The 14096-nt window shown below is 38.5% G+C and overlaps 1 protein-coding gene across 3 annotated transcripts in view; it reads right to left on the bottom strand.

The window, feature by feature from the left end:
• cadps2 (Ca++-dependent secretion activator 2) overlaps positions 1-14096 on the bottom strand; it is a 154313-nt gene that overhangs the window by 51146 nt on the left and 89071 nt on the right. For all 3 annotated transcript variants that reach the window (XM_053477639.1, XM_053477645.1, XM_053477651.1), the window contains exons 7-11: positions 8911-9022; positions 7825-7964; positions 4424-4490; positions 4129-4237; positions 2280-2489 (exon numbers count right to left, since the gene is read on the bottom strand). In XM_053477639.1, the coding sequence (XP_053333614.1) occupies positions 2280-2489; positions 4129-4237; positions 4424-4490; positions 7825-7964; positions 8911-9022 (638 nt within the window). The remainder of the gene's footprint in view (positions 1-2279; positions 2490-4128; positions 4238-4423; positions 4491-7824; positions 7965-8910; positions 9023-14096) is intronic.

Raw genomic sequence — 14096 nt, 5'->3', positions numbered from 1 at the left:
CTGTAGCACCGGTAAAAGAACAAGACGGCCTGACACGCATGGTCACGACAGCTTAGAAACGTACGAATCTCAGATACAGTTGGTCTGAAACTCAACCTTGAACAAGGCATTACACCTTTGTGAAGGTTTGATAAATATGTGCATTTGCCTGAGTGTGTGTGAGTGATTACCATCTGTCTCCTCACATCCCAATTTGCACTCACTTTTCATAAATAAAGAACAAGCAGATGACAAGCGCATCACGGTGAAGAAAGAAAATGACACATATGGGCAATGTGAAGGGTTTCAGGTCAGGGCAGACGATGTGTGTGTGTGTGCGCTTGTGTGTGTGTCTCTAAGGCTGTGGGAGTTTAAAAAAAAAAGAAGAAGAAGGAGGGAGCACTAAAAGTGTGCCCAAGTTCATTTCCACTCCTTTCACTGCATTTGTCACATGCATCCTGAAAACCGGCTAATGGGGAACCCATCAAAAGCCTAACACTTGCTGCCGGCAGTCTAAGAGTGTACATATGCGAAGTGAGGTCTTCGCTCCACAACACCCACAAAAGACCAAGGCTTTTGAGACACATCTTCAGACGCCTGCATGGCCAGCGGCACCTTTGTGAGCCGGGCATTAGTGATCGCTTTTATTAACGCTGCCATTTTTGGCATGCCGATGACTTTGTGGATGCTTGTATGGACAGAGAAAAGCGCTGTGTATATGCCCAGAAGCGCTGTGGGCATCTGCTAGCCCCTCCACCCGACTGCAACGACGGTAGACAACAAGTGCAATTCTGCAATTGACTTGCAAACACTTCTGTCCTGGCCCAGAAAAGGGGCTATCTCACCATTGTCCCACTTGCTTTAATTCTGATATAGGTCATATTACATTCATTACTATCGAAGCATCAACTGCTTAATGTTATTTGGTAGAAAAATGGGGACAAAAACGATTTTTGGGCAGGGGGCAGAAAGAAAACAAGGAAGAGATTAAAGAACGGAGACAAAAGAAGATATAGATTCAATGCAGGAAAAGAGAAGAGGGAAGCTTCATATTGATCTGCGAGGCGCGAGCCTGACAGATTCAGTTCGACTGAAGAATCATATTGATCTATGTCAACCTTAACTTACAGCTATTATCTGTAGATGAGGGGAGGGGGAGGAGAACGGGAGCTGTCGTCTCTAATCAGGGCTGAAGTGCTAAGCCATGATGCCCAGCACAGCAGAGAGAGATCAGCTAACGTTTCTGTCTTCATTGTAGCAGTCACATCCATGTGACGTGAGCCACCAAGGTAGACATGAGCTTCATGACAGATATTAACACAGCGCTGGACTGAAATCACAGGTACACCCCCGCCAGTCACTTCGGTCAGAGTAACCAAAGTTTGAAAGACAGATGTGGACAGACAGGACGACTGAACTCTATTGGGATTATATGGCCTATATGGACACTTCCACATATACGCACATTGTGAAATGTAGTCTTAAGCTCTGTGGCTCATCTGTGCTATGAGAAAAGAGGTTCACACTGGTCACCTAAGAGACTAAAGCAAATGGACAGCACTGACATGAACAGAGGCTCTTAGACACATCAGTAATACAGGTGTATAATGCTGTGGAAATAAATAAATAAAAAACTCAGGAACTGAACTTCTAGAAGTTTATAAACTGAAAGTTGAAAAAAATCACTAGACTGGCCTTCTGTACTACCACATTCAAATTAATGTGACTTTGTGATTTAAAAAAAATTAAAAACTCTTTGGCTTGCATAAAGTGATGGAAATTATTGTAGAAGAAAAAAAAAAAATTGTATGAGGTCCAGCCTAATGTGAGAAACAAGGAGGAGGAGGGCCTTGAAGATTTGAGAATTTTTGGAAGTGAAGTGCTTGTCCTCACATGCCTGAAAAGTCAGTGTAAGTCACAAAGTGTCTTATTTTATTCTGACAACTGTCCAAAATTTCAGTCAGCATTGGATGCAGCGGAGCTCTTTGCTTGTTATGGTGACAAAACTGAAAAAGAAAGTAATTTAAGATGAAAACTAAATCCTGACCAGCAATAAGTTATGGAATTGACTTTTTTTGGTCTGTTTTTGAAAAATAAAAGTTAGAAAAAGGGTTATCTAGTTGTCAAGGGCAAACTACAGTAGTTTTGGAAATACTTATTTCGTGGAGTGATTGGCGGCATTGAGGAAAAATCCTCGCATCCTCAACTAAAATAAAGAAGGGATTTTAGTACTGTATATAAACAAAGTATATACTGTAAATGTAAATGAGAAATTACAGATTGGAGAGGATGTAACCTACTTAGTAATGAAGCTGGGGCATCTTTTTGGATATTCCCCCCTCTGCAGTTGTGCTGCTGGTTCTGAGCTGGTGGTAATGGTTTGTATGACTGGCCCGTAGCACGGTACATTGCCTGCACCCACAGCGTCCGGTCCTGTTCATCGTTTGTTGCAAATATCACCAAATCCCCCTCCTTGACAGCGCTAAAAAAGGCCTGGCCTCCTTGAAGACCTAGAAAAGACATGCGGTGGTCAACATATTCAAAAAGCAGACAAACTACACATAGCTTATACCTTGCCTTTTATGTTATTCAAGGAAAAATGTAATAATGTATTCAGGAGACAGAAACAGAAGTATAGCCTTGCTTAGTTAATTGGTTAATACAGTACGTCTTTCTTTTACATGAAGGACACACATTGCCTAGAGACACTATACTGTACTTTGACTACGTTTTGGCTGTTGGTCTGTAACATGTCTGTAGTTTTTTTAATTATCTTTATCCTCTTCAACATTTCCCTTTTAGTCAGATGAGATACAGATATATACCGTCTTTCTTTACACCACTTAGAAACTGATGGGCTTTCCTATTCCAAGGGCTTAAGCTTAATGTGTCAAGTGTCAAAAATGATTGTAAGAGGGCAGGAAAAAAACTAACCTTGAAACATACAGTAATATCCCAAAAATCATTTACCTTGCACTTGTGTGTAAGGCTTGCACAGCATGCAGTATATAAATGTTATAGCATAGAAGAGGACGTGTAGATTCTGTGTATACAAATGCATAAGTTTTTGGACAAAAGACACCCCCCCCTCCCTTTTAAATCCTGTACACCACCATCACAACCATCTACTCAAAGAAAGGCAGCAGCTTGGCATGTTATTGTTTACAAACTCAAGACACTTTCATGAATGTGCTTTCATGAAAAATGTTTTGTTACCAAGGAATGAATTCTGCAATCATGTAGAATGAGCTCACCAGAGCATGCCATTTTTTTTAAGACTAACCAAATTGTTAATTTGGTCACTACAGGACTATTTTTTTAGCCTAATGATGGCCTTGCTCACTTGCCTAGGCACCTTTTTGGACTGCATATTGAGAATTCCTATAAACAGTAAACAAATTAAACAAACCGCGTCCAGCCATGAAACTGGATATCACCCAGTTACCCAATTATTTTTGAGCCTGTGAAAATGGATGGAGTTTGAAAAAAAAAAAAAAAACGACTGTAAGGTTTAACTGGTCTACACTGAAAGTCGACACTTCACTCACACCTTGCTTGTTTCATTTTAAATTAAAGAAACATTTCTGCAAATTCATTTCTGTAATTCTCTGCTCCGATAACAACAAACAACATTGGAAACCAAGTTTTCATTAGTATTATGAATAATAGCATTGGAAACAAGAATTCCAATGGTGCAAAGGTGCTGGCAAAAATGATCAATCAGACATCTGTCAGTTTTGGTGTTGTTCTGTCAAGCACATTTGTATAAAACTTTCAGTTTTTCAAAAAAAATTATAATAATAACGAAAAAATGTGTGCGCTTCACTTTATTTCACAGCAATAAAAATATTTTTTTTTTTTTTTTTTTTTTTTTATTTATGGTAGATAGTGGATACTGGTAGTAAAAGAAAAAACTTGTCAAAAAAAAAAAAAAAAAAAGGTCGAGCACAGACATGTACAACAGTTAAATTATCAAATTAATATGAAATTATCCAAACACTGATGTTTCAGAGGCTGATGTAATAAAACATTAATTAGAATCAGTGACTGTAATTAAAATGAGTACTTATTTACAGACTCGTAATGGAGAACAAGGAACCAATCAGTGTTTATACGGAACACTGGGAGATGAGGGAAGTTCAAGCTCACCAGGCTGCGGATCAGAATAATCTACTGTATATCCATCCAGCTGCATCAACTCATGTGGCTCTGATTTTTTCTCTCTGTAGCTGCACATGGCGAAGGTGTATTGGCTGACCTGAAATAGGCGACAATATTTATTGGCGAAGTTCTTTCATTTAAAAAGTACATTTTCAAAATATTTCAGAAATAATTACAGCACCTCCAATAATGTGCTTAATGCATGTAGATGTTGTGCTAAATAGAAACATTTTGATAAGACGGCCACAATACTAACACCTTTACTCACTTTATCGGCACTTACCTGAACAAGAACAAAATATCTCCTCTTCCACCGTTTCCATACTCTCTGCCCCAACACATAGAGGTACCTTAGGAAGAAAAAAAGAAAAAGAAAAAAAAAAGATTACAAATATACTAACCTTAAACATCTACTGTAGATTCACTCAAAAAAAAAAAAAAAATTAATGACAGATAAAAACAAAGTTTTAAAGGCTTTAGTAAAAAGAAATCACTTCATAGGGAAAAAAAAGTCTTATAAAGGAGGTTGGAGAAGGAAAGAATGTCCAGTGGAGAAAGAAATCATCCACTCGTGAAAATGATTTTCAGTTCACTCTCTAACACCTTTTATACAGTCATGGCCCTATTGAGATGCTATTAGTATGGAGCCATCGTGACTGAGAAATTTGTCTGCACCTGTACCTGCTATTGCACTTCACTTAGTTCTGACCTGAAGACAAACTGGTTTTTATAAAGAAGAAAAAGCGAAGCTGAATTCAAGGCACAGCTTTATAGGGGGGAAAAACAAGTGAATAGAGAAGTTGAATTTAAACCCAAGACATGAGTGAATTTAAAACCATGACCCAAGACATGACTCTTGTTCCATCTGTTATGAAACATGAAGTCTAATTAGAGCAAGCAGACTGGGCTATAGCTCTGTCCTCGGTCACTAACACCTGCTAAACAAAAACAAGCGTTACAAAGTAACTACTGTTTTAAAAGTGGTAGATGCTTTCATATGTAGTAAATATCAACACTATTTGTTATTAAGCCATGCCAAACTGCTTTGAGGTGAACTAGGGGGGCAAACCAATGAGCCAACAAAAGCGCATCCACATTCTTCTGTATGGAAAGTGTCAACCAGGAGAGGTCAACGCACAAGGCTTACCAATTTACATGCCTTCAGCGCCCTCAAGAGGACAAACTGCATTACCACAGCCTATTAGTATACAGTATAGGTTTAGAAATCGTGTGAGATTCATTTCCCAAACGAGACCCTTATTAAACCTTTATACTCACCAGTCTATGTAAGTACAATGTGGCAATAACTCAAACGTACTTGAGGGAGGAAACGTAAACAGTGTATATATAAAGGTCTTAGAAGTTAGTAAGGTTAGGTTAGTAAGAATCCTTAGGCAGTCATGCCTCCACATTCTATGAAAAGAAATAAACTCCTGATCAATGTGCTTCCGCTTTTTTATGGACGGATAACATGGCAGTTTTACAGAGCTATTAGAAAGAAATAAGTGGACAAAGAGAAAGATGAAATGAGTGAGTCTGGGAGAGTGATAGAGGGAGAGAAACAGACAGACAGACAAACAAAAGCGAGAGAAGCTGGCAAATCTCCCGTTCTGAGCTGTAGAGGGGTCGTGCTGCCAAACTCAATGGTTCTTCAGTCTCTCCACTGCTCAACAGATGGCTGCTTTTAATGGGGGGCATTCAACCTGAAAATCCCTTTTCAATGCATCTCTCTTTTTCTTTTATATAAGTGCTCAGGTGTGTGTGTGTGTGTGTGTGTGTGTGTGTGTGTGTGTGTGTGCATGCACACGTGTGCAAGTTCGCATTTAGTGACCTAGAGTAAAGATGGAACTGTCAATCTGGTGAGTACATATCCAAAATGATATAGTGGCAGCAAAAGAAAAAAAAAAGTCAATCATTTATGTAGATTTCAAGTCTCCTGAAGGACCTGAAACGGCATCAGTAGCAGTCAAGCTTTTTCGAGCTATTACATAAAGAAAAGTAACATCTAGTGCAAGTCAAGTGCAGCTGTAGAGTTTTTGCACAAACTGCCCAGTAGCAGGCAGCCTTTTCATGTGCTTTATGAGTGTGTCACGAGTTCAGGGAAACAGGTGACAGATCAATGTCTGTTCTACTGGTTGCTATACTTACAGTAAAACCATTTTTTGTGCAATCACATAACTTCCTACTACAGCAAAAAAAATTTTCTGCATTCAAAATAAATAAATTTAGCAATATAATAAAACAATTGAAATACCCCCTTTAAACTAAACATATATTATATATTCCAGGAGAGCGTAATATGAGATGTCAGCACACTGTCCAAAAACAGATCCTGTGTGAGTATGTATGGTCTGTGTATAAATGTGAATCTCCTCCAGACGTAAAGGTCCAAGATGGCTTTAAAACCACTTGTGGGGGTCAGTTATAAAAAGGTAATGACAGACTGAAGAGGCTTCTGCTAATTAGCACAGGTCTCTCAGGGAGCAGCTCTATAGTGAGAGCCTGCTGGAGCGCCTCCATAATTAACAGGCTGATGGCAAAGGCCTGCGAGTCTCACCCTGTACAATAGCCCTGCTTTATGGTGACTATGGGAACTGCCTTCATCTGTGTCCATGACTATTTATCAGCAGTGCAGTCAATAGCACTTATGAATAAGTGAGTGTTGATAAACATTATACATTATAAAGTTGTTTAATTCAGTTTTATTTATATAGCAATTTTAACAATGGTCAGCTTTACGGAATTAAAATAAATAAATAAATAAATAATTAACTAAGAGAAGTAATGTGAGCAGTAAAAGGATAACCCACATAAGGAATTGTCCCCTTTAGTGCAGTTCAGTGATGCTTGACCTCTAGATGGCAACATCAGGCCTTACCTACTGTCTTGAAGTAAATATTGTACTTTGATTTATTCCTCACAATGTAGTGTGCCCTCTAAGAATAAACAGCCAGTTCCTCAACAAACAGGAACAGATGTAGTACTAGTTATATCACTTTATCCTCTAATTTATCTCTCGAAGGGGTTCTTTGAATTTAACAGGACCAAAAACAAATAAAGAAAAATATAAAACAAGTGACTGTGTCAATTAGAGTGGAGTTCTGCTGCCCTCATGTGGAAAAAGATCCATGTCAAATAAAAGCAGTACAAACAGCAAATCTTATACAAATCTTATACAAACAGGAACTGGCTGTTTACTTAAAAGAGCTTCTCTGAGTGATAAAAACAAGTTTTCATTTTCAGGAAGAGCTTTATCTAGGTGGCAGTTGCAGTGGATGCAAAGAAGCAGCTCGATGGATCACCATGTACACAAACTCAGCATGTATACATGCACAGTTTGGCCATTTAATTGGACTACAGTTCTTGTTCCATTATACAGGCATTGCAGGTCAATCGAATGACCAGAGTATGCGTGACTCTGCTATAGGTGGCAGTATGCCCCCTTTTTCCCCCAGGAGTTTTTACTATAAAAACACTACTTGGTGATTGCATCTTCAATGTTCCATGTTTGTTAGGTTCGGGGAAAAAAAAATTGCTGATGTAAAAATTATAAAAATTGCTTCAATTTAACCACTGGGTATAAAACTTATCATTACAATTATTCCTCTCCAGTGACGTTCAGCTTACAACAGGCTTAAATAACCGACCAGGTTATAAACCAACCCAAGTAAGGGGCTGACATACCCACTGTGTTTCATGTTTGGTGGCTTGTCCATACGCACAGCCAGTTTAATCTTCAGGTCTGTATCTTGGCTGTTTTTGGGGATGACCATCTTATGCAGCTCTGCAGTTTTGGGCCCATTTGTTGTAGGGTTTAGTACCACCTGGTTAGGAAGAAAAACCAAAAGAAAAAACAGAAACATAATTAACCAATGGACAAAATTTTATAAATAGGACAAAATATGGATTAGGAGGTGAATGTTAAAAAGAGAAGAAGGAAGGGATACAGAGAGATTTACTAAAGGGAGGACAAAGTAGATAAAAGAGGAGCAGATGCAGATTGAAGGTCTCTAAAGGGAGTCTCCATCTGTTACCCTAGGAGCCTGAGCTGTAATGACTTCTAGCTTTCTTTCATAAAGCGGGCACACATGATTAACATGACTAAAATTAGCAGTTTCTAGGTTCACAATACATATATAATATACATCATATTATCGTTATTGCTAAAAGAGGGAGAGAGAGAGAGAAAGAGAGAGAGAGAGAGAGAATGGGAATGTTGGTGAGGTATTGACTGTTTACAGCTGCTATAAACGAAAGTAAGAGCATGTAGTGTGTCACAGTGTGCCACACACATTATAACTAAACTGGTAATGATGCAGTGCTGGTTATTAACAAATAAAACTCCACAATGGTATAAATGGATTGAAACACTCAAATCTGTATCTGGGACTGTATCTCACCTGGTTGTTTTTTATTTTCCATAATGGTATATCCCAGAGTCTTTGCTTACTTTGAAATAACATTTTTTATTTTTTTATGAATTTCTTGCTTCTTAGACAATGCTGGTAGGGATTTGGGAATTAAATAAGGCCTTAAAGCAATGCATTACATGATGCTACACAGAATGCTGCAAATGATGCCTGATGCAACGCCTGTGGTGTGAACTGGCCTTGACTCTAAACCAGGGGCGTCATGCCCAATTCACCACCTATGCAGACTTTGATACAAAGATGAATTGACTCAGGGGTGTTGACTGTGGTATCCTGAGGTAACTCTGCAGGACTGGACTGTAACACTCTGCTCTAACTGAACCTTATGTACGAGTCTCACCCGGCCCAACTCTTTGTCTTCTAGAGCCAGGACCCCTGTGCTCTCAGTAAACAGTTTCACTTTAACCACAGGCAGTGGGTGGGTGGTGGTGAAGTCTCCTTGTGTGCCCCATCTGCAGACAAACACAATGGTAGAGTCTAAGAAGTCATTTATGTGAATAGCTGCATGAATCATATAGGAAAACATTACTGGCATGACTCTACCTGTCCCCAAAAAAGATTTATGGCATAGTTTTTAACAGCAGGGAAAAAAAAAGTTTGCCCAAAACACCATTATGAGACTGCGAACAAGCTAAAGTGGAATATTAAGACATAGTTATGCTTATACGACCATATGTTCAAGCATTGGTAAATATTACTGTCAGACTGTCGTGATAAATTTGAGTTAAACAAAGCCACATACAGAACATACTTACAGTACATACATTATATAACGTATTTTGTTAGAGGAGAGAGAGAAAGAGAGAGAGAAAGAATGGGAATATTGGTAAGGCATTGACTGTTTATAGCTGCTATAAACAGAAGTGAGAGCAGGGTCTAGAATGTGTCAAATTCAAATTTTATTTGTCACATACACAGTCATACATATGCAGTGAAATGCTTACACGACTGCCAGTGACCTTAAAAAGAGAATTAAAGCTTATAACAAGAAATAAATATGAGTAAAAGAAATACGGTAGAAATTTTTTATTTAACTAGGATAAAAATAGAAGTATACTGTACATAAAATAGAAATATACTGTACAATAGAGCATTTAAAATTTTGTTGAAATTTGGTGGAAGAAATATGGTGTGCCAAATTTAATTTTTTTTTTAAATGCTCTATTGTACAGTGTGTCCACAATATTAAAACTAAACTGGTAAAGATGCAGTGCTCACACACATTTCTCACACCACGCAGTACAGAGTTGCAGCAGGCCCAAAGCCTATCTTAGGGGTTTCAGGCTTGAGGCAGGGTAGACCCTGGACAGAGTACTTTTGCTTTCATTTAATTGTTAAATGTACATATAGAGCTGTTTAAAAACTGCCATTATTGAAGAAACATATTTTACAGTTTTACAATAACCCACTGCAGTGTAATTTAGAAATGCCAATTAGCCTACTCTGCATATCTTTGGTCTGTGGGAAGAATCCAGTGTACCCAAGCACGACTAGAATATGCAATAGACCTGAAAGTGGGACTCAAACCCTTGAGCCAGGACATGCTAACAGCTACAACACTGTTCTGTCTTCTATTTTTTTTTTTATTCCTTACATGTAAATATTTTTCTATAAAATAACCACGTTGTGTTACCCCTAATCAAAAACATCTGATTTTGATTAAGTACAAACATACTGTATCTTTTAGGGACGAAAGAAACAGCATCTTTATTTTTTGGATATTCCCTGATTTTCTCCCTATCTTTTCACTAGGGGGCTCCCACAATAAGCTACTACACCTCAGTCGAGAGGGCCAAAGACGTGTTTCCTCCGAACGCACCGTTGGGAGCGGCGTAACACACTCGGAGGACAGCGCTATCCGCTTCTTCCGCTTGTGTGAGCTCACAGACACCCCTGATTGGCTGTAGAGCCGTCATTAATGTGGGAGCACGAAATACCCCTCATCCCTCCCCTCTGAGAGAGCTCGGCCAATCAGCTCTCTCTAGATCTCTGGCTGTGAGAAGTTACAGCATCACCTCGCAATCTCCGTATGATTGGGTGAGCACTTTACCACTGCGCCACTCGGAGGCCCTAAACAGCATCTTTTAATAATAATGTGCATTAAACTTATTGACCTTGTTGTTCTGTACACCATAAAAACATTCACTTAACCAACTGCTATCTACTACAGGCAGTCAGGTGGAAGGTCACCCCATCCCACGCAGACAAAGGAATGAAGATATTAATCCGAAATAGCCTTTTACTAAAAACAGCCTCAGGGGGGTGTCCACTCAGTTCCATCCATGTGTCACCTGGAGCTATATGAAATTATTCTGGACAAAAATAAAAATGTTTACTTCCAGCTGTCCAACAGGATGAGAGTTTGCACTCAGAGCTGGACAAGAAATTGGCAAAGTGACTCAGCAACTTACTAAACACACTGCTAATGTAGATGAATGTAAATCAATTTCTTTGTGCAGTGCTTTTAATGATACACATTATTTTATAGAAATATAAAGGTAGAACTAGTTCGCTAAAGTGAAGACTTTAAATGACCCATAATCTACTTAGTGTGGCTCACTGGCTGGATACCAATACAAAGCAGAGCTGTCATTTCTAAACCCAGAGGTTGCTAAGGCAACCGATCACCACTAATAGCTCTGACCACACACACACACACACACACACACACACACACACACACACTCTCATCATTTTTCAATTCAATTTAACCGGACACCTTTGTTCCTCAATTCGATATGTGAAAAAGTGCATTTTTGGTTAAATAAACTAGACTTTTATTGCCAAATAATAAAGACTAGAAAATTATAGTACAGCCAGACTAAATTGGCTACACTTGCATACATATACAGGCGAATTCAAATATACAAGATGCTGCTATAGTAACTCAGAAGTATCCACTTTCACTTCAACAGTTAAATTTAAGTTTATGTCTCAAAAGTAAGCATCTGTAATTGTATGAATGTTTGGAATGTGAATGTGACATTCATATATTAAGATTAAAATAAACCTGCACTTAGAGTTCATGCCTAAATTTCCCAGAATACATTAAACTAAATACTTTTTCATCTGCATGTCAGGAAAACACAGTGTGATTATCTAAAGGGCCAGGCCTAAGCAGCTGAAAGCCTAATAATCACAGTGTAATCATCTCATAAAGACAATGCACAGACACAACCCCACCTTAATCTGATTATTCAAAGAGATGTTTAAATTTCAAATGTACACTGAAACTGAGTGGCCCTCGCTTCAGCATGAGAAAACAGATGGAGTCATACAGGCACACAGTGAACTATGAAATAAATTGCCATGTTAAATCCCTGCTTCTCTACTAAAGGTTAAGATATGCATCCAACCCTTTTTCTTTTTGCATTATTGCATTTTCCCAAAATTTGCAATTTCTTATTCAGACACTCATTCGAATAATAGATGAGACTAAAAGAGTAAGTTAAATGAGATTGAACTGAATAATCGATCCATCCAGTGCTATAGATGACATGTGCAAAGGCCAGCCTGCATTAACCAAATACCATGAGCAGTGGAGCTTGTCTCAACTTTGATTAATCTTTCTGTACAGCTTCTAGTCAAATAATCCAGAAGCAAGATCCCATGAAAAAGCAGAACAGCTTAAAACACGGGGTGTAGGATGCAACAAATAAAATGAATGCTTCTTAAACCTGATTCAGGCTAAAAACCTTTCCCCTTTCAAAGTGCAGTCCAGGGCAGTCTATACACGTCTTTTATAAAAAAGGAATTAACACTGAATTTTAGACCCATCATCTCATGGCCCTTAGTTTATCACATTTTAAATATATCTGTATATATATCTTAACACTAAGTAAAGCACAGATGGGGCAAATATTCTTCTGGGTATTTCCAGCAATTAGTTTATACAGTACAGTATACAGTAAGGGACATTAAACAAAAGGGGTTTAAAAGTAAAAATGCCTCTGGGGCCCTCTAGTGGCTGCCTGTAGTATTTTTGTACCCCCTGTTAGTTACTGGGACAGTTGGCAAATTTTATTTTAAATATTATTAACAGAGATTAATTCAGATAGAGGTGTTATCTGGTGTTCTGGTATTTTTTACAAGTTCATACAACTTTAATATATCTTGCAAATATGTTTCTTTAGGATACCTGTGTTTTATGAGAATTAATCATTGGTAATTAAAAGGATGAGGTTGATGAGATACAGTTTCAGTCCGGAAATGGCATAAACTAAGCTGACAACTACTACATTTATCATTAATTTAAAATTTACTCTATAAAGTATGTACAGTGGTGTGAAAAACTATTTGCCCCCTTCCTGATTTCTTATTCTTTTGCATGTTTGTCACACTTAAATGTTTCTGATCATCAAACACATTTAACTATTAGTCAAAGATAACATAATTGAACACAAAATGCAGTTTTTAAATGAAGGTATACTGTATTAATGGAGAAAAAAAAACCTCCAAATCTACATGGCCCTGTGTGAAAAAGTGATTGCCCCCCTTGTTAAAAAATAACTTAACTGTGGTTTATCACACCTAAGTTCAATTTCTGTAGTCACCCCCAGGCCTGATTACTGCCACACCTGTTTCAATCAAGAAATCACTTAAATAGGAACTACCTGACACCAGTAGACCAAAGCATCTCAAAAACCAGACATCATGCAAGATCCAAAGAAATTTAAGAAACAAATGAGGACAAAAGTAATTGAGATCTATCAGTCTGGTAAAGGTTATAAAGCCATTTCTAAAGCTTTGGGACTCCAGCGAACCACAGTGAGAGCCATTATCCACAAATGGCAAAAACATGGAACAGTGGTGAACCTTCCCAGGAGTGGCCGGCCGACCAAAATTACCCCAAGAGCGCAGAGACAACTCATCCAAGAGGCCACAAAAGACCCCAGGACAACATCTAAAGAACTGCAGGCCTCACTTGCCTCAATTAAGGTCAGTGTTCACGACTCCACCATAAGAAAGAGACTGGGCAAAAACGGCCTGCATGGCAGATTTCCAAGGCGCAAACCACTTTTAAGCAAAAATAACATTAAGGCTCAGCTCAATTTTGCTAAAAAACATCTCAATGATTACCAAGACTTTGGGGAAAATACTTTGTGGACCGACGAGACAAAAGTTGAACTTTTTGGAAGGTGCGTGTCCCGTTTTATCTGGCGTAAAAGTAACACAGCATTTCAGAAAAAGAACATCATACCAGTAAAATATGGTGGTGGTAGTGTGATGGTCTGGGGTTGTTTTGCTGCTTCAGGACCTGGAAGGCTTGCTGTGATAGATGGAACCATGAATTCTACTGTCTACCAAAAAATCCTGAAGGAGAATGTCCGGCCATCTGTTTGCAACTGACCCAGGACAATGACCCAAAACACACCAGCAAATCCACCTCTGAATGGCTGAAGAAAAACAAAATGAAGACTTCGGAGTGGCCTAGTCAAAGTCCTGACCTGAATCCTATTGAGATGTTGTGGCATGACCTTAAAAAGGCGGTTCATGCTAGAAAACCCTCAAATAAAGCTGAATTAC

This window comes from Clarias gariepinus, chromosome 2, assembly GCF_024256425.1.
Source record: "Clarias gariepinus isolate MV-2021 ecotype Netherlands chromosome 2, CGAR_prim_01v2, whole genome shotgun sequence".
Classification (NCBI taxonomy): Eukaryota; Metazoa; Chordata; class Actinopteri; order Siluriformes; family Clariidae; genus Clarias; species Clarias gariepinus.
Note: the sequence above shows the minus strand (reverse complement) of the source record. Positions and strands in the feature narration are given on the sequence as shown.